The 25136-nt window shown below is 39.4% G+C and overlaps 1 protein-coding gene across 1 annotated transcript; it reads right to left on the bottom strand.

Moving 5' to 3' along the window:
* Positions 1-18269: 18269 nt before the first annotated feature.
* tmem271 (transmembrane protein 271) lies at positions 18270-19058 on the bottom strand (the record flags this gene model as incomplete). The annotated part of the gene is made up of 1 exon (XM_079839287.1): positions 18270-19058. The coding sequence occupies one exon, from the start codon at positions 19056-19058 to the stop codon at positions 18270-18272; it is 789 nt and encodes a 262-aa protein (XP_079695413.1).
* Between the last annotated feature and the right edge of the window lie 6078 nt (positions 19059-25136).

Raw genomic sequence — 25136 nt, 5'->3', positions numbered from 1 at the left:
ACCTCAGCTCTGCTCAGCTCTTCTCTCATGATGAATGAAATCTGACTCCTGCTGCATCTGTGACGGGACTTTCGTTCGGCTCACTCATACTTTATTGAAAAGACACAATTTTCACAATTGTAGTGTTTATTCTCTAACTGAACGAAATGATTGTATAATTTTGAAGATCAAAACGACGGTGTACGGAGTGGCTTCATAGGGCAGCGAAGCAAGTGCATTCTGGGAGTTGTCTTTCATCCACATGAGACAAAAATACATTTTCTGTATTTTCTCAGTCTAGAAGGCACCAAATTCAAAAATAATGTCACATTTCTACTGCATAAATGACCCAGTTTAAATACAAAGTGTAATGCTAAATCACTGAAGTAACCCGTAAGTCACCCAGTGGTGCTTTTGCTTCATCCATATTCAAGTCATTTAAAAGGCCAGAATTGTTTAAGGTACAAAAATAAACAACAAATGTCCTCAAAATCAAACACTGACATGTATTAAATCTACCATGTATAACCCCTCCTGTTTGAACCGCCCGCTCCAAGCGGGACTCGAACTCAGGTCCGCCCGCATGAGAGTCGAACGCTCTAACAAGGAGGCTAAAGGCTGCAACCCCTAGTGTCAGTCGCTTGAGCGTGTATTGAGATCAGAGGAGTGAAGTTTACTCACACAGCAACTACTAGCTGGCCTTTGTTACACATGCACAGGCTCAACAATATGCAAAATTATTAACAAAAAAATTTAACATTGTAAATTGTACTGTACACTACAGTTCAAGTGTGTGTGTGTGAGTTCAAAAAGTGACAGTAAAGACATTTATAATGTTGCAAAAGATTCTATTTCATATATATGCTGTTCTTTTGAGATTTATGTATGTAATGTTTTCAACACTGATAATAATCATAAATGTGTCTTGAGCATCAGATCCTCATATGAGAATGATTAGTGAAGGGTCATGTGACACTGAAGACTGGAGTAATGATGATAAATTCAGCTTTGATCATGGGAATAAATTACACTTTACTATATATTAACAAAGAGAACAGATGATTTACATTATAAAAATATTTCACTGTTTTTACTGTATTTTTGATGCAGCCCTGGTGAGCAGAAGAGACTTTTTAAATGGTAGTGTGTCTTTACAATTTTTCTAATGTCTTGACATTTTGAAGGCAATAATTCAACAGAAAAAACATGGTTCAGCACAAATGTTTATCCTGACTGACTTCTATCAAGCCACCCAAATATGATGTTTTAGACGTCATGCAGGAAGCATTTTCTCCTTCCTTTCAGAAACACATTACGATATTCCAAAGAAAACCCACTTTAATCTTTCATCGAAATATGACCACTTCCTTTTTCACGCCGGCAACACCAAGCCAGATAAATAACAGCCACTTTTCTACAATCCAATGCATTTCCAAGGAGGAAAAACATCAAGTCCTGCCTTACATGTTTTGTCCATCCAGTTGAATATCCTGTTTCGCTCAGAGTCTTTAAAACAAGAGGAATTGAAGTATACAAACACAGCTGTGATTGAATGAGAATGGCTGTAATTATAGTCAGGATGAACGTACAGCTGATTATAACTAACATGAGAAGCTGTGATTCAGTGGATCCGACAGAGAAATCATGACGTCTCAGACAATATAAAGAATTATTCAGGCCCTTCATAGATATAGCACATTTAAGTTATGTTCACTTTACTTAAATGTATCTAATTTTGTCACAACTTAATTTAATTGTGTTCAATCAACCTAATATATTTAAAACTGAAATTTACTTAATTAATTTGTGTTAAAACTACATTAAACATTTGTGTTGACATAACTATCTGGGCACTGGATCTGTGGTTCCCAGTATGCTTTGCAAGGGACTCCAGAGAGTAAATTTAGGGATTAAAGTGTTTTTGTATGTGTTTTTCTGTAAAGGGGAAGATGATGTTAGTAAATGTTAGTGTTTAATGTTCAGTTATGATGGATATTTAGAGGAGTTTATGTAATGTTTTTTAATTTTGTGGTTACTATTATGCTGAAAAGTGGCACCTGTGTTTAGGCTGTGGGCACTCATGCTAATGTCTAGAGCGACACCAGTCTTTTTTTATATTTTCATTATATATATTCTGTATGATGATGAATGAAACTGCTTATAATAGATTTTCCAATTAAATTTTTTAATTTAAGTTTGACAAGTATAAAAAAAGTCACATTATAAGTATATACACTCACCTAAAGGATTATTAGGAACACCTGTTCAATTTCTCATTAATGCAATTATCTAATCAACCAATCACATGGCAGTTGCTTCTTGCATTTAGGGGTGTGGTCCTGATCAAGACAATCTCCTGAACTCCAAACTGAATGTCAGAATGGGAAAGAAAGGTGATTTAAGCAATTTTGAGTTTGGCATGGTTGGTGGTGCCAGACGGGCCGGTCTGAGTATTTCACAGTCTGCTCAGTTACTGGGATTTTCACGCACAACCATTTCTAGGGTTTACAAAGAATGGTGTGAAAAGGGAAAAACATCCAGTATGCGGCAGTCCTGTGGGCGAAAATGCCTTGTTGATGCTAGAGGTCAGAGGAGAATGGGCCGACTGATTCAAGCTGATAGAAGAGCAACTTTGACTGATAGTGGTGTCAACAATAATCGATTCAGCGATGCATCGCAATGCGGGGCATGCACGATTCAGCATCGATGCGGCAAAGTGCCATAATCGATTATGTCACCGTTTATTTTCTGGCCTTGAGTTGGACAATAAAGTTGTGAAGTTTCAATTACTTCCAGGGTCATAACAACAACAATCAAGATGGCTGAGGCGGAGGGAGATGACCGCGATAGACGGGTAATTAAAAACGCACCCAAAGCTTGGAAAGCGGACATCTGGGCACATTTCGGATTCTGACGCCGGCTTCACACCGCACGCGTTAGCAGGGCAGGAGCGGTGAGTTTGGAGAGCAGGAGCCCGCGCCCCCATTGTGGATTCACACTGGCAGGGTTTGTCTCGCGCAGATATCGCAAATACAGACAAATATTGAACATTATGTCACATTTTCCGGTCTTCTCCTCCGAGCCCCGTCTGTCTCGTGCTTTGATTTATGATGGGCAGCATATGCTGTGATTGTGAAACACACGGGGCACTTCACTACATGATTTCATGGTGAAATTTGTTATTTTCCAAGTTAATCTGGTCAGTTTTGATCAAGAACAATCCACAGTGGCTTTAAATCAGCGTGAGCAGCGCGGCAAAAATAGACTCGGCGCCGAAACGATCGCGGCACTGCTGCTTCTGCTCCTGCGATGCGCTGAGCAGCAGTGCCGCCTCTGCGTGCAATGTGAATGCTCTAATCTGTTAACATGGGCGCCGAAAAAAATATGCGCTGCTTACGCCCTGCTAACGCGCCTGCCACACTAAAATCAAGCACGAGAATTGACGAGTCGCTAGTGTCAACGTTACTGTGTGTGTTGCACTGAATATTTTTATTGCTGGGTGCCTGGGTGGTGGTTGTTGTTACAATAGTGTGACTGTAATTACGGATTAATATTTGCACAGGAGTTCATGAAGTGCCCTGTCTTAGAGCTTTTTACTGTGTGTAAAAAAAAAAACTTATGTTCACTGCTGGAAAAAGTTGGCTTAGTTGGTTATTATTGCTCTATATAATTTCAAATGGTTCTAAAGCAGAGAGAAGAGAAACATTTCTCATTCAAAGCACTGAAAGCAGTGATTTATGTTTTCTTTTTCAGGTTTGAAAATGCCATATCCAAAACCCTGTACCATTCAATTTTATTTTATTTAATGACATTTATGTCAAAGATACAGGAGAATGATAATACACACATAGCAGCCAATACAATCTGTTGTTCAATATCTGACTGATTGTATTGCCTCCGATTAAAAATTTGCCTTGTTGTGTGCAGTAGAATTTTGATGCATCGCAATGCATCGTAGAATCGAATTGAATCGAATCGTTACCTGGTGAATCGTAATCGAATCGAATTGTGAGGGCAGTGCCAATGCACACCCCTATTGACTGAAATAATCACTCGTTACAACCGAGGTATGCAGCAAAGCATTTGTGAAGCCACAACACACACAACCTTGAGGTGGATGGGCTACAACAGCAGAAGACCCCACCGGGTACCACTCATCTCCACTACAAATAGGAAAAAGAGGCTACAATTTGCACGAGCTCACCAAAATTGGACAGTTGAAGACTGGAAAAATGTTGCCTGGTCTGATGAGTCTCGATTTCTGTTGAGACACTTAGATGATAGAGTCAGAATTTGGCGTAAACAGAATGAGAACATGGATCCATCATGCCTTGTTACCACTGTGCAGGCTGGTGGTGGTGGTGTAATGGTGTGGGGGATGTTTTCTTGGCACACTTTAGGCCCCTTAGTGCCAATTGGGCATCGTTTAAATGCCAGTGCCTACCTGAGCATTGTTTCTGACCATGTCCATCCCTTTATGACCACCATGTACCCATCCTCTGATGGCTACTTCCAGCAGGATAATGCACCATGCACAAAGCTCCAATCATTTCAAATTGGTTTCTTGAACATGACAATGAGTTCACTGTACTAAAATGGCCCCCATAGTCACCAGATCTCAACCCAATAGAGCATCTTTGGGATGTGGTGGAACGGGAGCTTCGTGCCCTGGATGTGCATCCCACAAATCTCCATAAACTGCAAGATGCTATCCTATCAACATGGGCCAAAATTTCTAAAGTATGCTTTCAGCACCTTGTTGAATCAATGCCACGTAGAGTTAAGGTAGTTCTGAAGGCGAGAGGGGGTCAAACACAGTATTAGTATGGTGTTCCTAATAATCCTTTAGGTGAGTGTAAATATCATTTAAACTGTATTTGATAAAATTGAGTTGGACCAACTCAATTACATTGTCCAAAATTTTATTGGACCAACTCAATTACATTTTATTGCATGAATTACTTTTTTATGAGTTGGGACTACACAAATTTATTGGTTGGAAAACCTGCCCTCAATTAAATTGAGTTTGTCCAATGAGTTCTTTTTTTGGGTGTATAAGGACATACAGTCAAACCAAACATGATCCAGACAGCAGATATAATCTTTCACTGGTGTGTGCAGGACTCTATAATTCATTTATGTAAGCGAGGAGAGCAAAATAAAGTAAACTGTGACATATTATACCCAGCAATTCTTCATACAGTGACTACCAGTAAAACTGATAAAAATTTGGGAGCAAAATTCAGACACTTTAACCTGACAGTGTTTTGCTGAAGCGTTTTGCTGAAGGGTTATTTCACCAAAAAATGAAAATAATGGTAAATGGACTGCATTTATATAGCGCTTTCAACAGACCCATGGCCATCCAAAGCACTTTACATATTGCCTCACATTCACCCATTCATATGTCAGCCATGCAAGGCACCATCCTGCTCGTCAGGAGCAGCTGGGGTTAGGTGTCTTGCTCATGGACACTTGGTCAGGTGGAACCGGGGATTGAACCACCAACCTTCCAGTTTCTAGACAACCTACATGAACCACTGAGCCCCTGCTGCCCCGTGTTATTAAAAAATAATGTAATTTATTCCTCACCCTCATGCCGTTCCACACCCGTAAGACCTTTGTTTATCTTTGGAACACAAATGAAGATATTTGTGTTGAAATATGAAGGCTCAGTGAGGCCTGCATAGGGAGCAAAGCAATTTACACTCTCAAGATCCATTAATGTACTAAAAACATATTTAAATCAGTCCATGTGAGTACCAAGGGGGTAGCCCAGCCCCCGGAAAGCGTACCACCCATAGGCGCGGCCATTGCTAACCAAGCCATCACCTGTTGTTAGCATCCCATTGACTCCCATTCATTTTGGCCTCACTTTGACAGCGAATATCTTTACATCTGAGGCGTTTAAAGACTCCATTCCTCCATTGTTTATTTCTAAACAAACACAACAATGTATAAAAGGCTCCATTACCTTGTATCTTACACTATCGCCCCGTTGAAGCTGTTTTTGTAAAATATAGGCTAACGATTGCGTCATAACTACGCGACTGTGTCGCGCTGTTGAGCAAATTACCATATAGACCCGAGGAGAAGCTCGTAAACAATCTTTTACTGTCTATGAGGCAATCGGGGGGACGTGGAGGCATTAACGCAGATAGAGATGTTGCAGATCCTGCTTCATTCATCAAAGGTTGCTCCTGCTCACCCTCTCTGTCTCTGCGAGATTCGGTGATTCAGATTTTACGTTGCACAACTACTAGAAGACTTGCCACTGTCGGACAGGCTGATCACGTCACATCTACGTCCTCAAGCTCAGTCTGAGGCTGCGCAGTTGGCTCAACCATCAGGAAGTGAGTGCTTCTACCTGACTTCAATTCTCCCCGTTGAAGTCTATGGAGTCGCTCTGTCCATTTCTTTTACTGTCTATGGGGAGTATAGTGGTTCAATATTAATATTATAAAGCGACAATAATATTTTGGTGCGCCAAAAAAATAAATAAATAACGACTTATATGGTGATAACCGATTTCAAAACACTGATTCATGAAGCTTCGGAGTGTATCGAATCAGCGAGTCGATTCAGTGGTTCGGAGGGCCAAAGTCACGTGATTTCAGCAGTTTGGGCAGTTTGATACGCGATTCGACTCGTTGATTCGACTAGCTGATTCAGCTTTGTGAAGCAGTGTTAGAAATCGGTTATCACTATTTAAGTCGTTATTTTGTTTTTTTTGGCGCACCAAAAATATGATCGTCGCTTTATAATATTCATATTAAACCACTGTATTCACATGGACTTATTTAAATATGTTTTTAGTACATTAATGTAGCCTGGATGCCGCCCACAACATTTTTACTCGGGCAGTTCGGTCTGGACTTGATCGGTAGAGAAGTAATTATGCCCGAACAGAAACTGTTCGGACCAATGAAATTGTTAGGGCAGGCTTTAGACGATGATGGACAGATGATCAACATTAACGTAATCATCCACGTCATCAAAGGCGCTTGGGTTGAGTTTGTTCTAATCCTAAACGGAGAACTTGTTCGTATATATGCGTTCACCTTTACTATTTCTCTCAGAAATGATGATCGTGTTGGTAAGTACTCTGTGTATCCTTAAATTGTTTTTTTACAACAACGGCAAAGATCGTTTACACTCGTTTAGGCTACTTATTCCAGTGTGCGTGCAGGTACAGGGTTGCCAAGTTTTTACAGCAAAACCCGCCCAATTGCTAACGTTCCTCAAAACTAGCCAAAAACAAGCCCAATAGCTTTCCAGGGGGGCTTTTGAAAAAAAGGCATTTGGAGGGTAAAATATGTGTTATTTTGGAAAATATGCGCATTTCTGGGTCTGTATATCACATAATTGGGGTCACTTCAACCCGCGGACATGGCAACACAGTGCTGTTGAGTTCTGTTGACATTTGATAACTAACGTTATGCGTCGCTCCGTTGCTCTGATTGGTTGTAGGTCTATCCAATTGAGGTCTTTCCTGGTTCGGTTGAAACACGCCCCATAATCACTGCCCAACGGAGCAGTATCAGACTCATATTCTGACTAGAATTGAGTATGACGACGTCAGGCTAACATTAATGGATCTTGAGAGTGTAAATTGCTTTGCTCCCTATGCAGGCCTCACTGAGCCTTCAGATTTCAACACAAATATCTTCATTTGTGTTCCAAAGAACAAAGGTCTTACGGGTGTGGAACGGCATGAGGGTGAGGAATAAATGACATTATTTTCATCTTTGGGTGAACTAACCCTTTAAGGCCCCATTTACACTGCATGGTTCAAATGACCCAATTCTGATTTTTCCCTCTTATGTGGCACAGATCGGATATGACATGTGAACATGCAAACAGGAAAAAAAAAAGTATGAATTCCGATATCCTCAGATCGGATACAGGCCTCACTTATATGTGGTAATAAATCCGATATGATTCAGATACGTGCATTTGCGTTTGCCATGTAAGCGGTCAAATCGGATATTCCCCAGTAAATCCGAGTCGTACGTCATTGAAAAAAGGGATGGAGGCGAATGACGTCAACTCAGGTGGACACAAACTGCGATCAGATGACACTAATGGCTCTCCTCTTTTTTCTCCGCCTTACGAGAGCAATGTTTTGCTGACCTTTAAAGATAGTGTGGAATGCAAAACATTGAATAATTCATTGCATATCGCGCCGTATTACTTCCTTTTCCAGGTCAGAACATCTTGAGCTGTTTCGCCAGTATATAGCAGGGCCGTAACTACCATAGACAATGAGGGGGACAAGTTCTCCCCAATGGCCAAATTGGCCCCACCCAATATTTGAAATTCTTGCACTGCTCTACTGCACTTCATTATGCAGCGCTCTGTATGTCAAAAAGGTTAAAAAGTTACATTTTAGTCTGGTTTGCCTCAGGTCTAACAGCGCTCGTCAATGTCAAAATGATTGAGATGGCCAGTCAAATCAAAGTATAGGCGGGGTTTATGTTCTCTTTTGGCTCGTGCACAGTCTTCACACAAAGACGAGCGCGTCAATCTCTCGCTTAATGCCGTTGCGGAGAGAGAGACTCTATTCGTTCCGGTGAATTCACAAAACAAAATGCTCTTAATATAAAATCATTGATGAACATCTTTGATTTTAAAGCTGCACTATGGTAACTTTTCCGTCCACTAGAGGTCGCCTATTCAAAACAAAGGCGTAGTTTGATGACGCCACGTTTGTGCGCAGAATCCTCGGACATGTGGTCTTCACCTCACAGCCGGTGGGAAAGAATCGGGATAGGACGCAGGCAGAAATCATGTTGATGGATGAGATTATTAACGTTACTGTAGTATGAAGCAGAAGCAGGACCGAGTGTTGTGGAGCTGAGGAAACGCTGGAGCGATTGTTAATAAGATGAACGCAACACACACCTCGCGAGCAGCGGGACTTTTATTATGCCACAGTCGCCGGCGCCACTTCCGCTTTTCCGGTCATGAGTATGAGGTAACGCAGCTCTGTTGATCATATTAGACACATCTGAGTGTGTTGATGATGTGATGACGTGACTCTGTGTGTTCTCTCAGCGGCTGCTATGACACTTGTTCACACTGCAGTGAGAGTAAAGCGTTTCTGCAAAATAAAACCGGAAACCGAGGGGAGCGCAGATATGACGCCATCGACAGGCCACACCCTCACACGTCCCGGTTCCTTGGTTAAGATAGCAATTTTCTCTCGTTTTACAAATAAATAATATCACTATATATAACACTATATAGTTGCAATAATATATAACACTGGCCTAGTAGTTTTGGGATATTTTACTGAAAAACGTTTACATAGTGCACCTTTAATGAAGAAGAAAAAAAACTATATGAGAGTGTATTAGAACCGGAAACCTTTGAAACGTTTATAATTCTGCCACCAGACCACTAGAGAACTCAAATATCAGCAGCGGATCTATGTATTTATTCACTAATGCGAGGAATCTCGGGACTAACAATATATTTGACGCAAATTAATGCAAATATTGTTTGCAAATAGTCCCAAAAGGATTATTTCCCAACATTTCCCCCAATGTTCAAGACATAGTTACGGTCTTGATATATAGTCTAAATGCAAAAATTGGATACGTGTCGCTTTTAAAAGATGATGTAAGCATGTCGTCAAAAAAATCTGATATAGTCACCAAATCAGAATTGTGCATCAAGACCTGCTGTGGAAATGCGGCCTAATTGACTGAACAAAATGAAGCATTGTTTGGTCACTGGTTGAGCTATTTTGGTATTATCTAATTGTGTGCTTAAATGTAACAGCTGATTGGTTGATTGTAATCCATTACATCCCTTTCTATCAAAGTTATCTGACATTATCAAGATGAATGTGTTCTGACACAGTTTAACTCTGAGTTCTTGTCATATTTTATTACCATTTTTGCACAACTATAGCAAATAAACTGTGACAATGTGAGAAAATGTTGAAGGTGTCTGAGTACATTTTGGTTTGACTGTATTTAAACAGTCATTTCTGTCTGACAAACAAGTAATACATTGTGCATTAACCACTAAACTGTGTATTTCATTATCAAAATTAAAGGCCACAAGCAGGAAAAAAAAGCATCGTAATAAATTAAAATGGGCAGAAAATTATGATTTCTTGTCCTGGTCATTTGAATAATAGATAAGAGAAAATGGGCTGAGAATGAGGCAACAAGCAAATTGCATTACACGTCGCTGGCTTCCATTAGCTAAATTAACCCGGTTTTGTCATAAAAGAAGGGAAAAGTTAACAGCACAAACCGTTCCAGAACTTTCCCTGACCTTCAGCAACATTTCCAGTGCATTTAGCTAACATTTGTCCCTACCTCACGTCACATTTGTATCAAAATATATCTCTTCAAAGGATTGGTTGAAAAGGCACTTTTCACAGTTGGAAGCGTCTTTCAGAAACACAATGACGGTTTCCCATCATGCGGTTGTTATTCTGCACCACTGCCATTTTTCAAAGGGCCAGCATTTCCCTTCTAGGCTATTAATACATATTCAGAGCTCTTTTAGCTCTGTTAATGATGAGCGAATCCTCTTGGGGAAATTGGGAAGTTTGCGCTCCAAGTGTGAATTCAAACATGAGAGGGGGTGACATTGTGAAGACAATCATGCATCAAGATTTGCTTAAAATATTTACAACCTTATTTAAAGGCAATCATGCATGCGACAGATATCAATACCGAGTGCCACCGAGCGTTCTCTCACATTCCAGGGGTCAACGTTTGGCTATTAACGTGGCTCCATTTGCCCCCGCTGGCAGAAGTGATAACTGCAGCTTTCTAAACCAACAACTCCAGCAAGTGAGAAGCATTGCGGTTTCATTCACGATCATGTTCGCCTGTTAGAAACATGAATCATATCCCACAGTCACAACACTAATAAGCAGAAATGTTCTGTCTGAATGCCCGCCATTTTAATGTGGCCAATAGCAGTGGCTTTTTGTTTGACATTTCAAGGAAGAGGAAAACAAATAATTTTAGGCCTTTCAGGAAAACACACTTAACGTGAAAGATGCTGTACACCATCACAGGCGTCAGTGTTAAAGAAAACCCCCTAAAAACACATTTTAAATGACAGATAATGTCCACAAGATATAGAGTAGGGTCTAAAATGTCTGAGATCATGTTGAAAATATTTCATTTAAATTTTGACATTTAGAAACATGTAAAACAAAGTTATATGTGACTAATCACATACTAATTTTCAAAAGACTTGGATTACTAAGATTTGTTTTTATAACTTTTATAATGTTACCAAAGATTATATTTCAAATAAATTCTGTTCTTTTGATATTTATATATAAATGTATCAGTTTCCACAACACTAAAAAAAATAAAGTTGAGCTAACTTAAAAAACAAGACAATTTATCGCATTCAACTTTTTACGTTAACTCAACTAACTCGCTCCAGTTCAAATCACCTTAAATACTTTTGTTCATCTAATGAGTACCAGGTAGTCTTTTGAACTTAAAACTTCTTGTTAAGACAACTAAAGAATGTTTACAGAGCCGGCCCAAAAGCCTGACAAGACAGACCCACATCAAGACCATTGGCAGGGCTCAATCCGAGGGGCGGGATTCAGATTCCCTCTGCACGCAATAGGATAGCGCTACAACCAACCAGAGCAATGAAGAAGGTGAAGCGGAGCTAGTTGACAGATTAAACTCCGAACACATCTTCCTTTCTTAAGAATGACTTCAGTGCCGTTCTTTGTTCTTTCCTCAAAGAAAAGCTTAACTCCAGTCTTCCAGAGTCACGACCAAAGCCGATTTGAAAGACCGCTGTTCGCCAGCTTCTTTGTTTACGAGTAGCACGCGGAACCGCCGCAACTCTGCCGTCATTATGTTAAGCCCGCCCACCGACTCTATACACGATGTGATTGGCCTGACAAGAGTTTGGTTTTACCAGCTCGCAAGCCAACGGAGAGTTGCTAGACTACCCTGACTGCAAATTACATTTGCTGCCGCTAGGGTGCGTCTAGATTTCTAGGATACCGGCCCAAGGCATAAGCGAACTAAGCTGCTTCTTAGGGCTTCCTTAACCACCAGGGGCCCCCAAGAGCACATGAACTTACTTGCTGCATGTTGCTTTATTGAAATCGCGAAATGGCCTTAAACAATTACTAGATAAACTGCACTTAAAAAAAAAAAGTTTTCTAATATATGAACGAATTGATTCTGACAGCGCTGCACAAGCTCGCTTGTCTGGCTATCACCAGACCAAGCTCAATTTAAGATTGAACATTGGTCTGGGGAGTCTGCAATGTATTTTCTACTGCACAAGAGGTGTGATCAACGAGCATAAATTAAATTACTCTGTACGCAATTGGATTGTCCTTCAACCAATCAGACCACAAGAGGTGTGATAAATGAGCATAAATTAAATGACTCTGTACGCAATTGGATAGTCCTTCAACCAATCAGACCACAAGAGGCGTGATCAACGAGCATAAATTAAATGACTCTGTACACAATTGGATTGTCCTTCAACCAATCAGACCACAAGAGGCGTGATCAACGGGCAACGACCCATCGCTTCACTATCCGTCGTCGTGTTAAACCCGCCAATAGCGCACCAGGTGGATAAGCCAGTCAGTGATTGGTTCCCGCAAAAGTGTAACAGAAGCAGTAGAAATGAATGTACAGGTTTCCAGACTGAGCTGCAGGGCTAAATCAAATCGCCGGCAGATCAGGCTGGGTTTACCCAGTCTATGAGCTCGCAGCACCATTGGCTGGACACTATTAGCTTGTTAGCCAGGATTCAAAGTACGAGAAAAATCAGCACTGAAACGGTGCTACTCGTCAGTTGCCCGGTAACCTTTTTATGAATGGATGGATCTGAGAATGTGATATGGTTTAGTGGGAATATCTTATCTGACGTGCTGCCTGTTTTGGACGGAGTAAAGCACGGCTTTCAGTTTCTGTTCGCAGTAAATGCTTCTCTGCAAGGGCTATGTGTTTGAGTTGCTCAAAATGATAATTTGGGAACGCAACATGCAGCAAACATCTTCCCAAATTCGTAATGAGAATCATTTATAAAGCTTTTGTCAACAAAAAGAAGCCCTAAGGTCTTCCTGCGTGTTTCTGCCAAAATAAAAGCTGTTTAACGTTTTAAAGAAATCCATCAACATTTCTTGTTTTTAAAAGAAGTCTCTTCTGCTCACCAAGGCTGCATTTATTTGACCAGTAAAAACAGACAGTAATATTGGGAAATATTATTACAGTGTAAATCATCTGTTCTCTATGTGAATATATAGTAAAGTGTAATTTATCAAAAGCTGAATGTATCATTACTCTAGTCTTCAGTGTCACAAGATCCTTCACAAATCATTCTCATATGAGGATTTGATGCTCAAGAATGAAAGGTGAAATTGTGAGTAAAGTGTAAAATGTGTGCCTCTTGTTTTAAGAGGCATGATGTTCATGTTGTGTAGCTAACTTTAAAAAAATCAAACATGGAAATGAAAAACCTTGATTGTAGCTGTGTGCATTGCTAAACATTAAGTGCGTTTACATGGACGTTCTTAAGCCGATTATGATTAATAAGCCGACAACGAACATGGTCATGTAAACGCCATAACCCGTTTTCTTTTATCGGAGTAAGGTCATAGCATAAACCGGTTGGAACAGGTAGTTTTTTGCCTCTTATCCCTATATCGCGCGACATGTAAACGCATTAACCTGCTTTCTGTCGGCTTATTGAAGTGCGCATGAGTGATAGGTGACAGAAATGCATACTTAGAGCAGATTTAAACACATGTAGACAAAGCGAGCGAGCATGAAAGAAAGAAGGAAATATATCACAAACGCAGACTCTTTTAAGACTCAGAAAATTGTAAAAATGTGTTCTCATCTCTAGTAGAATTGGTTCAGTCAAAACGTTGCATCTGTAACTGCATGAGCGAGAGTAATGTCTGAGCCGTAAGTCTTTATTTAACATCACAACTGACATAACATATGGAATAATCGGAGTCAGATACGGAAATTATTATTTTTGACGTCACAACAAGGAAATTATCTGATTTATTAATAAAGTCATGTTTCTTGCGTTGTCAGTTTACAGGTTTGCATGTAAACTGGGAAAACTGGTTATTTCAATTAGCTGATATTTGGGAGTTAGTCTACTGGTGTGCACTGTAAAAAAACACAACTTGAAAAAAGTTGAAATGACTGATTTTGGTGTGTTGGTTCAGCAAAAATCCACACTGTAAAAATCTCGTACGACAATAAAAAAAAAACTTAGTACTAATTTCCCCTAGCTTTTTCTTGTTGACTCCACTTTTGTAAATAACAGTTATACGAACTGAAAATAAGTTGTCTGTGACACAAAAATTTTTTTTTAGTAGAGTCAACTTGACATTATTTGTTTTCTGGAGAGGTGCAACTATTCTTTAACAAATCTTTTGTAGTTGAGCCAATTCAACATTTTGTGTCCATTGGAAACAGAAGCTCTTATTAAGAATAAACAGGTTCAGATGTAGATTTTTTTATTGAAAATATGTGGTCATCATTATGGAGATCAGTGTTTCGTTGAGTTGGGGAGTTTCACTCTTGGCATTTTATGTGAGTTTGTGGTCTTTGTAAGAGTGTTCAGCAAAACACATCATTTGTTGCAAAGAAAGCCATAACCAAAAATGATCAGGTGATCTAGATACCAGCATTATAATGGGTAGTATATTTACCAACAAATGTTTTATGCAGCAGATCAGTCATTCTGAATTTTGATTTTTAAAAACATTGTTGGATTTTTTTTTACACTCACAAACGCACTGACATCAAGAATCACCATATGAATCTCAACCATGGTGTTTTTTAATACTATGTTGGCTCCCAGCATGCATTGCGGCATCATTATTGAGATTCATATGCTGATTCTTGATGTCTGTGTGTGCCAAAATACTTTTTTCCCCGTAACGTATTTTAAATTCAGAATGTCTGATCTGCTGCAACAAAGTTTTGCTGGTAAAATATATAAAAAAAATATTCACTTTCGGTCAGAAATAAGATTAGTGATTTATTTGAGTTTATGAGGCTGAAAACTTGATCATTTTGGTTTCTTTCTTAGCAACAAATTATGTTTTGCTAAACACTGTTACAAAGACCACAAACTCACACAAAAGCTAACTTAAAAAGTTGAATTAGATAATTTGCCTTATTTTAAGTTTTTACAGTGTTTTCTACATTATAATACTCATAACTGTTTCTTGAGCATCAAATCCTCATATGAGGATGATTAGTGAAGGGTCATGTGACACTGAAGACTGGACTAACGATGATAAATTCAGCTTTGATCACAGAAATAAATTACACTTTACTATATATTCATATAGAGAACAGATGATTTACATTATAATAATATTTCACTATTTTTACTGGATTTATGATCAAATAAATGCAGCCCTGTTGAGCAGAAGAGACGTCTAAAACATGAAAAAATCTTGCCGAGCCTTTTGAACGATGAGTGCGACTGATTCTTTGTGATGTTTTCGCCTCCATTTAATCTCAAGATGCTTTTTTCATCTGCCGAGTTTTTCAGTACTGCTGACATTAATGCAAACGAAAGACGCACCAAATAATGAGATATCTTTCACTGAAGTTGTTATGTTGACAATATCATTTGTATTCTCTGTATTAACTAAAAAACATTTGCAAAACAGAAACATTTTCACTTGTGATCTCAGACTTTGAGACCCGCTCAGACAAAAGCTCTCTTTCATCAGAAAAAAAAGCCTCATCAGAGTTTTTGTTGTCGTGCCAAAGCATATAATATCCACTCAGAATAATTACGGGACTCGTGCATATTCTCGACGTGTTTGTAATGCATACAATAGCTCGTCGGAGAAGCGCAGTTCTTTGAAAATATCCCTTTGGCATCCAATGAAATCTCTTCAAAGAGATCTTTCTAAAACGCTAAACTGAAACGCATGAATTTGTTTGTTGCATTAAACAACCTGCTTTGCTTTGTGCACCAGATCAGACTTGACAAACCAAGCAAATCTGCATTTCAAAGACTGGGTTGTTACATATCTAATTACACGCAGGTAGAAAAAGGGTCAAGGAACCATGGCAACACCTGCTGCAGGCAGACATGCTGTCACGCGCCGAGCAGCGCTGCATGATAGTTCACCCGGACTCAAACGGCAACATCAGGAGAGAGTAAATACAGCTTTTATTCACAAGCTGAACCCAAGACAATAGAGAAACTACATGGGCATCCATAGTCAAAAAAAAAGTCAGGATTCCCACTGAAATTTCAATCATAATATAGTGCCAAATCCTAAAAGTCTGAAAAGCAATCATCCAGGATTAACTGCTGTTTGGATTCTTAATGCCTCTTGGATTTGATTGGGATTTCTTGCAGGGTAATTATAATAAACGCATGGTAACACTTTACCTAAAGCCACTGTAAAGTGTTTTTAATGCATTAATAGTGATGCACCTTATCATGAATAACTGCAACCACAGTTATAAATCTTATCTATTCACCAGTAAAAAAAAAAAAAAAAGCACATTAAAACATGGAATCTGCGAATATCATAATGCATTTCAACTTTGGTTGCAATTATTTATGTAAAGATATGCATTATAAGGCCCTAATAATACATGAAGGCTTTCAGTAAGGTGTGACCAGAAACATTGTCATCATACTTTAACTAAAATAATGTTAAAAAAAAATTAAATGACTTTACTTCCAGTGCAGCGTTTCTCATTTTCATCCAGCTTAAGTTAATGATAGGCGTTCTTTGATGTCCTACATGAGCATTTTATTCTGTTGGCATCATCATAATAATCATACAGAATAAAACTGAATAATCTTTCTATCGTGAATTGCATCATAATAGTCCTACTTGGCAATAATTTGTGTTTACTAATGGAATAATGCAAAATAACAGTAACAGAATAATATTGCAACTTTCCAATTGGAATTCTGTACAAAAGGACTCAGTTATGATGGTTAAAAAATGTTTAAATTTCATCTCCAGCCGGGTTTTAAGTGTTGTCTCGAACCTCCACTGAATACTCTGGAGCAGGGATCCTCAAATCTGGCCCACGAGATCCACTTCCCTGCAGAGTTTAGCTTTAACCCTAATAAAACACACCTGAACATGCTAATCAATGTCTTCAGGTTCATTAGAAAATCACAGGTAGGTGAGTTTGATCAGGGTTGGAGCTAAACTCTGCAGTGCATTGACCCGCAGGGCAAGATTTGAGGAACCCTGCTCTAGAGGACTAGAGGAGAACCAAACAACTCCAGCAACTGACAAGTTGAAATGCGTTTCAGCTAAACATGTTCTCCTATTACTCTGGAACAACACGACGCAGACACACTAATCACATCCCACAATGTTCTGTCTGACGGGTAACGCCAGTCATTTTAATGGCGTCAATGGCTTTTTGTCTGAAACATCAGGGATGATAAGATTATAAACGTCTCGTTTTAGGCCTTTCAGAATAATACTCCTACAGGGACATTTTATCCTGTTGGCAGTCATAACAATAGTGGGAACTTGTTCTTGTTATGTTTCATGTTGGGATACTCTGACAAATTTACTGTATGATTGGTTCTAAATTAACACACACACGCACGCAAGCGCGCACGCACACACAACCTTTAGGACTTTAATTAAGGATGACTTGAAATACAATCAGTCAGGTCTAAAACAAAACTAAACAATGTTTCATACTTCCAGAAAGTTTACCTTCTCATACGATATTTTTGCACAGTTGCTAACTTCATACTGTAAAACAGATCCCAGTTATTCCATACGAATCCTGTACACAAATCGTTTTGGCTATGAGAGAATCAATCAGGAAGGTCAAAAAACAAACAAACAAACAAAAGAACTGGAAAAATGCATCCTTCTATCACGTTTACCTTCTCATATGCTCTTTTTGCGCAGTTGGCAACTTCTTTTTGTTTTGTGCCTTGCTGGAATACTGTAAGAAAACCAGGATCCTTTAGGACAGATTCCAAACTATGACCAAAAAAATCCAATGGGAATCCTTTACACACAAACCTTTGGGATTTTTGACATGGGATGAACCGAGAATACAATCAGTCAGTCAGTCAGTCAGGGTCAAAAAAACAAAACAAATGTTGCACATAATCCTTTTAGCACGTTTACCTTCGGTTCGTTTTGTGGTTTATGCACAACCGTTCATTGCCAGAGTGTCGGCTTTAACCTCTGACGAATAAAAAGTACATTTGGCGACTAGAAATAAACGTGTCAATTCCGAGTTCGGCGTGATTGTCACTGCAAAACGGCTCCTTTGCTATGTGCTGCTCTCCTCTCCGGGGAATATGTCCTCGTAGGCAGGTGGCAACTCGCTGTGAAGCGGATAGGAAAACGGGTACGAGTGATTAAGCTCCGGATTGGTGAGCGAGTAGCCCGGCAGCTCCATGCACGGGTGGCCCCTGCTTTGCACCTCCCCGTCCGCCTCGTCCAACGGGTGAAACACCCCCAGGTTGATGAAGGACACCGGCTGGAACTCCGTGACCGCGAAGTCGCGCTCCTCGTTCAGGATAATCCGCGCGCTCCGCCGCTGCGTCCGGCGTCTCCGGTGAAACCGCGCCGCGTGGTAACGCTTAATGATAACTAGGTTCATCAGCCCCAGGATGCACTCCAGTGTGTTAAGGACAGTGGAGACCACCAGACCCCGCTGGTACATCTTGAGCCCGTCGCACGCCGGGATTACATCCACAGAGTCCAGGCAATAGTGCGCGTACTTCCTCTCCACCAGGGACACCGTGTCGCCATCCACCACCGCGCCCGAGAACGCCGTGAGGACCCCCAGGAGAAACACTAAGATCCCAAAGAGGAAGAAATTCGCACACCTGGGCTTGCCCCGGCAAAAGACCAGCGCCACCCCCATCAGCACCTGCCCGACCGCCACCAGGATGCCCGAGTAGAACGCGCCGGCCGCGGTGCCCAGGTGGAAGTGCGCTCGCACCCTGGAGCCCATCGCGATGCATTTGAATCCCACGACCACGGCGCTCACGGCAACCACGAAGAGCAGACTGCTGGAGACGATGGTGCACAGTCCTTTGCCACTCAGCTTCATTATAATCCCCCTCTGCCTCCTTCATCCTCCTTTGTCCTCCTCGTCGGCTCCTCTGGAAGCGCTGTCAGTTGGTGACATGACTCGCCGGTGGTTGCGCTTCGGTTCTAGGATCTCCGACTCGCTCTTATTAATTATGGATAGGCTCCTTCTGCGGTAACGGCCCCCTAAATCCAACCCAGAGGTTGTGGTCACCTTCATGACCCTGTCGCTCCATCCATCCAGTCCCCTAAGGCGATGAAGCGCATCCCTCGCGTTTGATGCTGGAGAGGGAAGTGTCCTCCCTCTCGCTCGCTCTCTTCATGCAGCACTGAGACCGAACTTGCGCTGGAGGCTGGAGATCAGGGGAAAGCGAACCGACCCCCTACTGGTCTCACTTACTAACTACTGAATGTGTCACAGAGGCTCTCGGAGTGTTCTTCGTGATGTCACGCTCTTCAATTACCGTCTCGGTTTAAATATAACAACGATAACAGCGTGTCATCATCAGGCGCTTCATGACTGGAGCTCTATTTGCAGCGGACATATATGCATACTCGTTGAAAATCTAGGATTTTTTTCCCTTTTCCATTACAGTTTCAATGTTTGCCGCTCTGGATAAAACAAAGCATCTGCCAAATGCATAAAAAAAATTACATTTCACTCAAATTGTTAGAGAAAAAAAAAGTCAAATAAATGCATTCGCAGTAACAGGGTTTTGGACCACAGATGTAAATGTTAGTTAATGCACAAATCAGAATCACAATTTTAAAATGCATAAAAGAAAAGTGGGTAACACTTCAGAATAATGGTCCGTCATTAATAAGTAATGCAGGACTAATGAGTACATTAACACTTCCGCTGCTACTATTAACTCATATAGAAACATGCTGAACTAATATCAAATTTAGGACTAATATAGTTCCTTATTAGGTAATCAATAATTACTGAAGGGGATTGGCATCACTAAGAAATAATAGGCAACTATGACAAATAAAGAATTACTAATTAATTACTAAAGTGATCAGTTGTCCTTTTTTACTCTCAATGTGGTCCCTCTGCAGGAACTACTCGTGACCTGGACCATTATTTTAAAGTGGAAAAAAAACATCTTTTACACTTTAAAATAATGATCCAGATCAACAGTAGTCCATGAAGAGTGACTATAACACACTGTAAAATCTAAGTTAGACTTACTTGAAAAAAGTATGCAAACCGATTGCCTTAAAAAAAACAAGTAAAGTGAAATATAGTATGTTGTGCTAACAAATGCTTGGTTAGTATAGTTCACTTTCACAAGAGTTCTAGTAACTAAAAAAGAACTGTAGAGAGTACTTGATCTTTTACTTTAGTTTTACTCTTGACTTAGAACAGCTACCAGATGTGTTGTGTTTTGCTGAATGTTGAAGTGTGACTCAAGCATGGTCAACTGCAAGATATTACAAATATAGAGGGATTATATCAACCCAATTAAACGTTCCACAGGTGGTTATGGCGTACGTGTTAGCAATAAAATTGTAAACGATCATTAAATGACATAAAGGGAAATATTACATAGGTTAATTTTTAAAGGTAATCTTAATTTCTGACTAAATCATTAACTTTTTAACCTGTGCCCCTATAAGGCCTTCTGATGCGTTTGTGTAAGAAAAATATCCATATTAAAAATGTATTTCATTTTTTTCTATGGCTCTGCATCAGCCGTCCCCGCGCCATCACTTCCGGCGAATAAGGTCAAAATACTGCCGCGATCATAGATATATACATAGATTCCTCATTAATGCCTGCGCGGATCGGTCAAATGAGGCATCTACGTGTATATATATATATGACCGCGGCAGTATTTTGACCTTATTCGCGGAAGTTAATACTAGATGACATTCGACTGATAAGAGGTAAAAAAAATAAATAACATAAATACTGTTGGGTTTCTCGCAGAAAGCGATGGTTTCGTGCCTTAAGACATCAATGTGTCCCACGAGCCACATGGTTCAATAAGGATTCGTATTTCTGTGTGTTTTTACTCTCATTGCTCTCTAAAATCTCCCCATTGACATCATTATACGACTATCAAACTGCAACGGTTGAGTTAAAAATCTTCATTTGTGTTCTACTGAAGAAACAAAGACTCCTACATCTTGGATGCCCAGGGGGTAAGCAGATAAAGATAAAAAAAATTGTTTTTGGGTGAACTATCCCTGTAAACCCCATGGGCTATATTCATAAATCTGGTCTTATTTTAAACTAGACACTTGAACACTTTTTACCCAAGAGTCATAACTCAAAGTAGTATAGGAACAGAGTAATATTTTATTGTTAAGGGCCTGAAAATAACCTAAATATTAAACTGAATGTCTGATCAAGTTTTGATTCAAATTCGAGGATGATACTCTCAGAAATGTAGCTTCTGTAAACTTTTATGTAAAGAAAAGTCTAGGTGTCCTTTCAAAAAGGCAATTTCTTTCAGAACATTTGTAATTGTAAAGAGTAGTTTTTCATTCTAATAAATCTGCAATAAACTGCTAATTATAATGGATATACAATTACAGAAAACTAAAGCAACTATTTTCAGAATATACAAAGTGTAAAAAATTCATTTAGTTGATAAAATCAGTCTGTCAAACTTTTACCAGTGTGTTACTCTAACTCAAAAAACTTTTTAGTTTTAGGATTTTTAGTTTTTTTCCTTATTTTTGCGTTGTTTTGGATTAAAAAGTGGGATGCATTTTGAAGAGTGGACCCTTACACTGACATGTATGCAGTTGTTTCTTGGTTTCGTCCGATCTGATCTGAACGTTAGGAAAAGCTAGAAGCTAGGTCAACTTTTAAAAGCAACCTTTTTATTACTTCTCTTCCTTTGAAACCAAATAACTGATTGCTTGTTGCATCGCTGCATCAGAGTTATAATAATATGAATGTTTTAAGTGCTCAAGAAAGTGAACACTGATCACCATAATGGTGAGTTTTTTTGTTTTTGCTTGACAAAATGGCACTCAAACCAATCAATTCATCTTAATTTGGTTTTCTGAGTAAACAAGGAATAGTATGTGAACAGTACATACTACTAGATTTTTACAATTAAGTTAAGTAAAAAGTGTTAGTTAGAATAACTGTTGGATTTTAAAGTGATGCATTTTATGACTTTAATCAGAGTAAAAAAGATGATTGATGACGTCTCAGACACGCAATAATGTTTTTTTTTTTATAATTTGTCAGTTAGTTAATAGTTATTAATGAGGCTAATCTCCTTCAGTAATTATTGATTACTTAAGGCACTATCTCCTATACTGTAACGAAACTGCTCCGAGGCACAAAGGCTGAGAATCCAAACGCAGCTTTATTATAGGATAATCCACAATCATAGTCGAAAACAAGCAACAGGTCATACACAGGCAAGCAGTCCAAACAGGCAAACAAGGCAGGAGAGGCAGGCAAAAGGGTAATCCACAGAACAGGCAAGTAATCCAAGAGACAGGAAACCAGGGAGAATGCTCAGAAACACAGTGATACAACTAACAAGACTTCACAATGACAGGGGGAACAGGCTAAATATAGGCAGAGGTAATAAGGAAAATAAGACACAGGTGTAAACAATAAGTGATGATGAGTCCGGGCAAAGGATCATGGGAAATGTAGTTTTAGATAGTATGGTAATAGTCAGGGGTGGAGTGCCCTCTGGGGGTAAATCACGGGCACTCTCACTGGTGATCATGAAACGTACATTTGATATTATTTGCTGATTAGTTCAGCTTGTTTCTATATGAGTTAATAGTAGTAGCTGAAGTGTTAATGTAGTACTACTCATTAGTGCTGCATTACTTCCTGCATTACTTATTAATGACGGACCATCTAAAGTGTTACCAAAAAGTGTATAATGAAGTGGAAAAATATCTGAAGATAGGGTCAGGAAAATAATCTTAATTCAGAGGGAAACCAGATTTTACCCCTTATGTTGTTTTAAAGGTGCACTACGTAACATTTTTTTCAGTAAAATATCCCAAAACCACTATCCAAAATATCCAAAAACCAATATCCAGTGTTAGCCTATATATTTTGTTCAGTTGAGTACTTACTATATCCCAGATGTTTCAAACTATTTGTAAATGGTGAGAAATTGCTATTTTACCCAATGAACGGGGACGTGTGAGGGCGTGGCCTGTCGATGACATCATATCTGCGTTCCCCTCGGTTTCCGGTTTTATTCTGCAGAAACGCTTTACTCTCACTGCAGTGTGAACAAGTGTCATAGCAGCCGCTGAGAGAACACACAGAGTCACATCATCACATCATCAACACACTCACATGTTTTGAATAGGCGACCTCTAGTGGACGGAAAAGTTACATTGTGCAGCTTTAAGCATAATCTAACTTCATTTTTCCATTTCCCCACCAGAAAAAAAACCCTAATATCTAAAGTTATTTTGCTAAAATGATCCTGTGAAGTAAATACTGCAGAACAAACGTAATTTCTACATGAAAAGTAAATAAATTCAATTCAAGTTTGTTGAAATTAAAGCGTAAATATCAACGATATAAAATTAAGTCAAACCTACTCAACCTTTCTGATACTGGTGTTCCCATCATGCACTGGGACATGAATAATTAAAAAGGTTAATTTCTCGCTATTTTCCAGCTGTACACTCTAAAAAATGCTGGGTTAAAAATAACCCAGGTTGGGTTGAAAATGGACTAACCCAGCAATTGGGTTGTTTTAACCCAGCGGTTCGGTTAAATGTTTGCTTAAAACAACCCAATTGCTGGGTTAGTCCATTTTCAACCCAACTTGGGTTATTTTTAACCCAGCATTTTTTAGAGTGTATTTACATTGCTTTTGCATTTTGTCATCTTGAGTTAATTTTCTACTCAAAAATGATCTATCGAATGTTACCGTCATTGTGTATTGAGTACCAAGTATTGAGGTCTCTGTGTTCAAGTGCTGCATTACGGTGTCTACACAACATCGATTGTGTTATTTACTCAGATGCTTCAAGGTAAACGCATACACTTTAAAAGTATGGTTTAATTCAGTGTTATATTGTTTGAGTAAAAAGTATTGCAAAGGAAACTTCAACTACACACACACCATTTTTTTAGAGAAATGCTAAAATTAAGTCTACTTTATGTTCAAATTTTCTTTCAACAGACAGAAAAATAAAGTTGTTTGTACGAAGACTAGACTTTTAAAGTAAATCAAGCATAACATTTGTATCAGTGAATCTTTTGTACTAGAAAACAAGACAAAAATGCTGAGTAAGAATTTTTTTTTTGCGGTTTATATGGTCAGTTTTTCACATTTTCAATCCCTAGCTCACACTGCAGTGTGATGGGGAATTTTACAACGGCATTAGAACAATATCAATCCAGTCTTTCAAATAATAGGTCATTAGACACATGCACAACGATGATAAAATAATCAGCAAAATGCTGTTTAAAATAGTTTGAGAAGTTAAGCACGTGTCAAATTGCTAAAAGTTCACCAACCACCAGATTGTGCGCTTGATATGAAATGTCAAACAATGTCAGCTCTGTCATATGCTAAACTATCTAAACATGTATTGTCAGAATTCTGACGGTCTGGAGTGTTTTCATGGGGTTCAACTACATCTCTAAATCACCTTTTTGCAAAATGTGAAGCAAAAGTCACAAAGGCAGGACCTTTTGGAACGGTTGGCTGGATCGTCAGCGAGTCTCTGCGTCAGTCACCTCTAAAAAAAAGTGTCTGATGTGCAGATGATTCATCTTTTACAGGCTCTTTAGAGCAGACGTGTCCCGCATGCGCAACCACACACATCCTATTTTTGGGAGAGCCTTGTGTGTCGCAGCAAGTGATGTTGAAAGGTGTTTGATGGCAGCGGATTTTCATCTGCACACACCCCAGAGATGGAGGCGCAGACGGAAAATTGCTCTTTGTCTCACAAATGAGCATGTTGCACCAAATCCGCATGAACACATTCTGCTCTGCTGGCTGCTGGAGTCATGTTACGCTTTTACATCATGTGGAGCAGACAAACTACTATCAGCATATGCCTCATCTCCACAAAGAGAATAACAGCTTTCCAAATGAAAAAACTAAAAAAAACTAAATGTACAGTGCAGGGAAGT

The sequence above is a fragment of the Gobio gobio genome, assembly GCF_949357685.1.
Source record: "Gobio gobio genome assembly, chromosome: 16".
NCBI lineage: Eukaryota > Metazoa > Chordata > Actinopteri > Cypriniformes > Gobionidae > Gobio > Gobio gobio.
The sequence above is the reverse complement of the archived record's forward strand: the minus strand, read 5'-3'. Positions and strand labels throughout refer to the sequence as shown.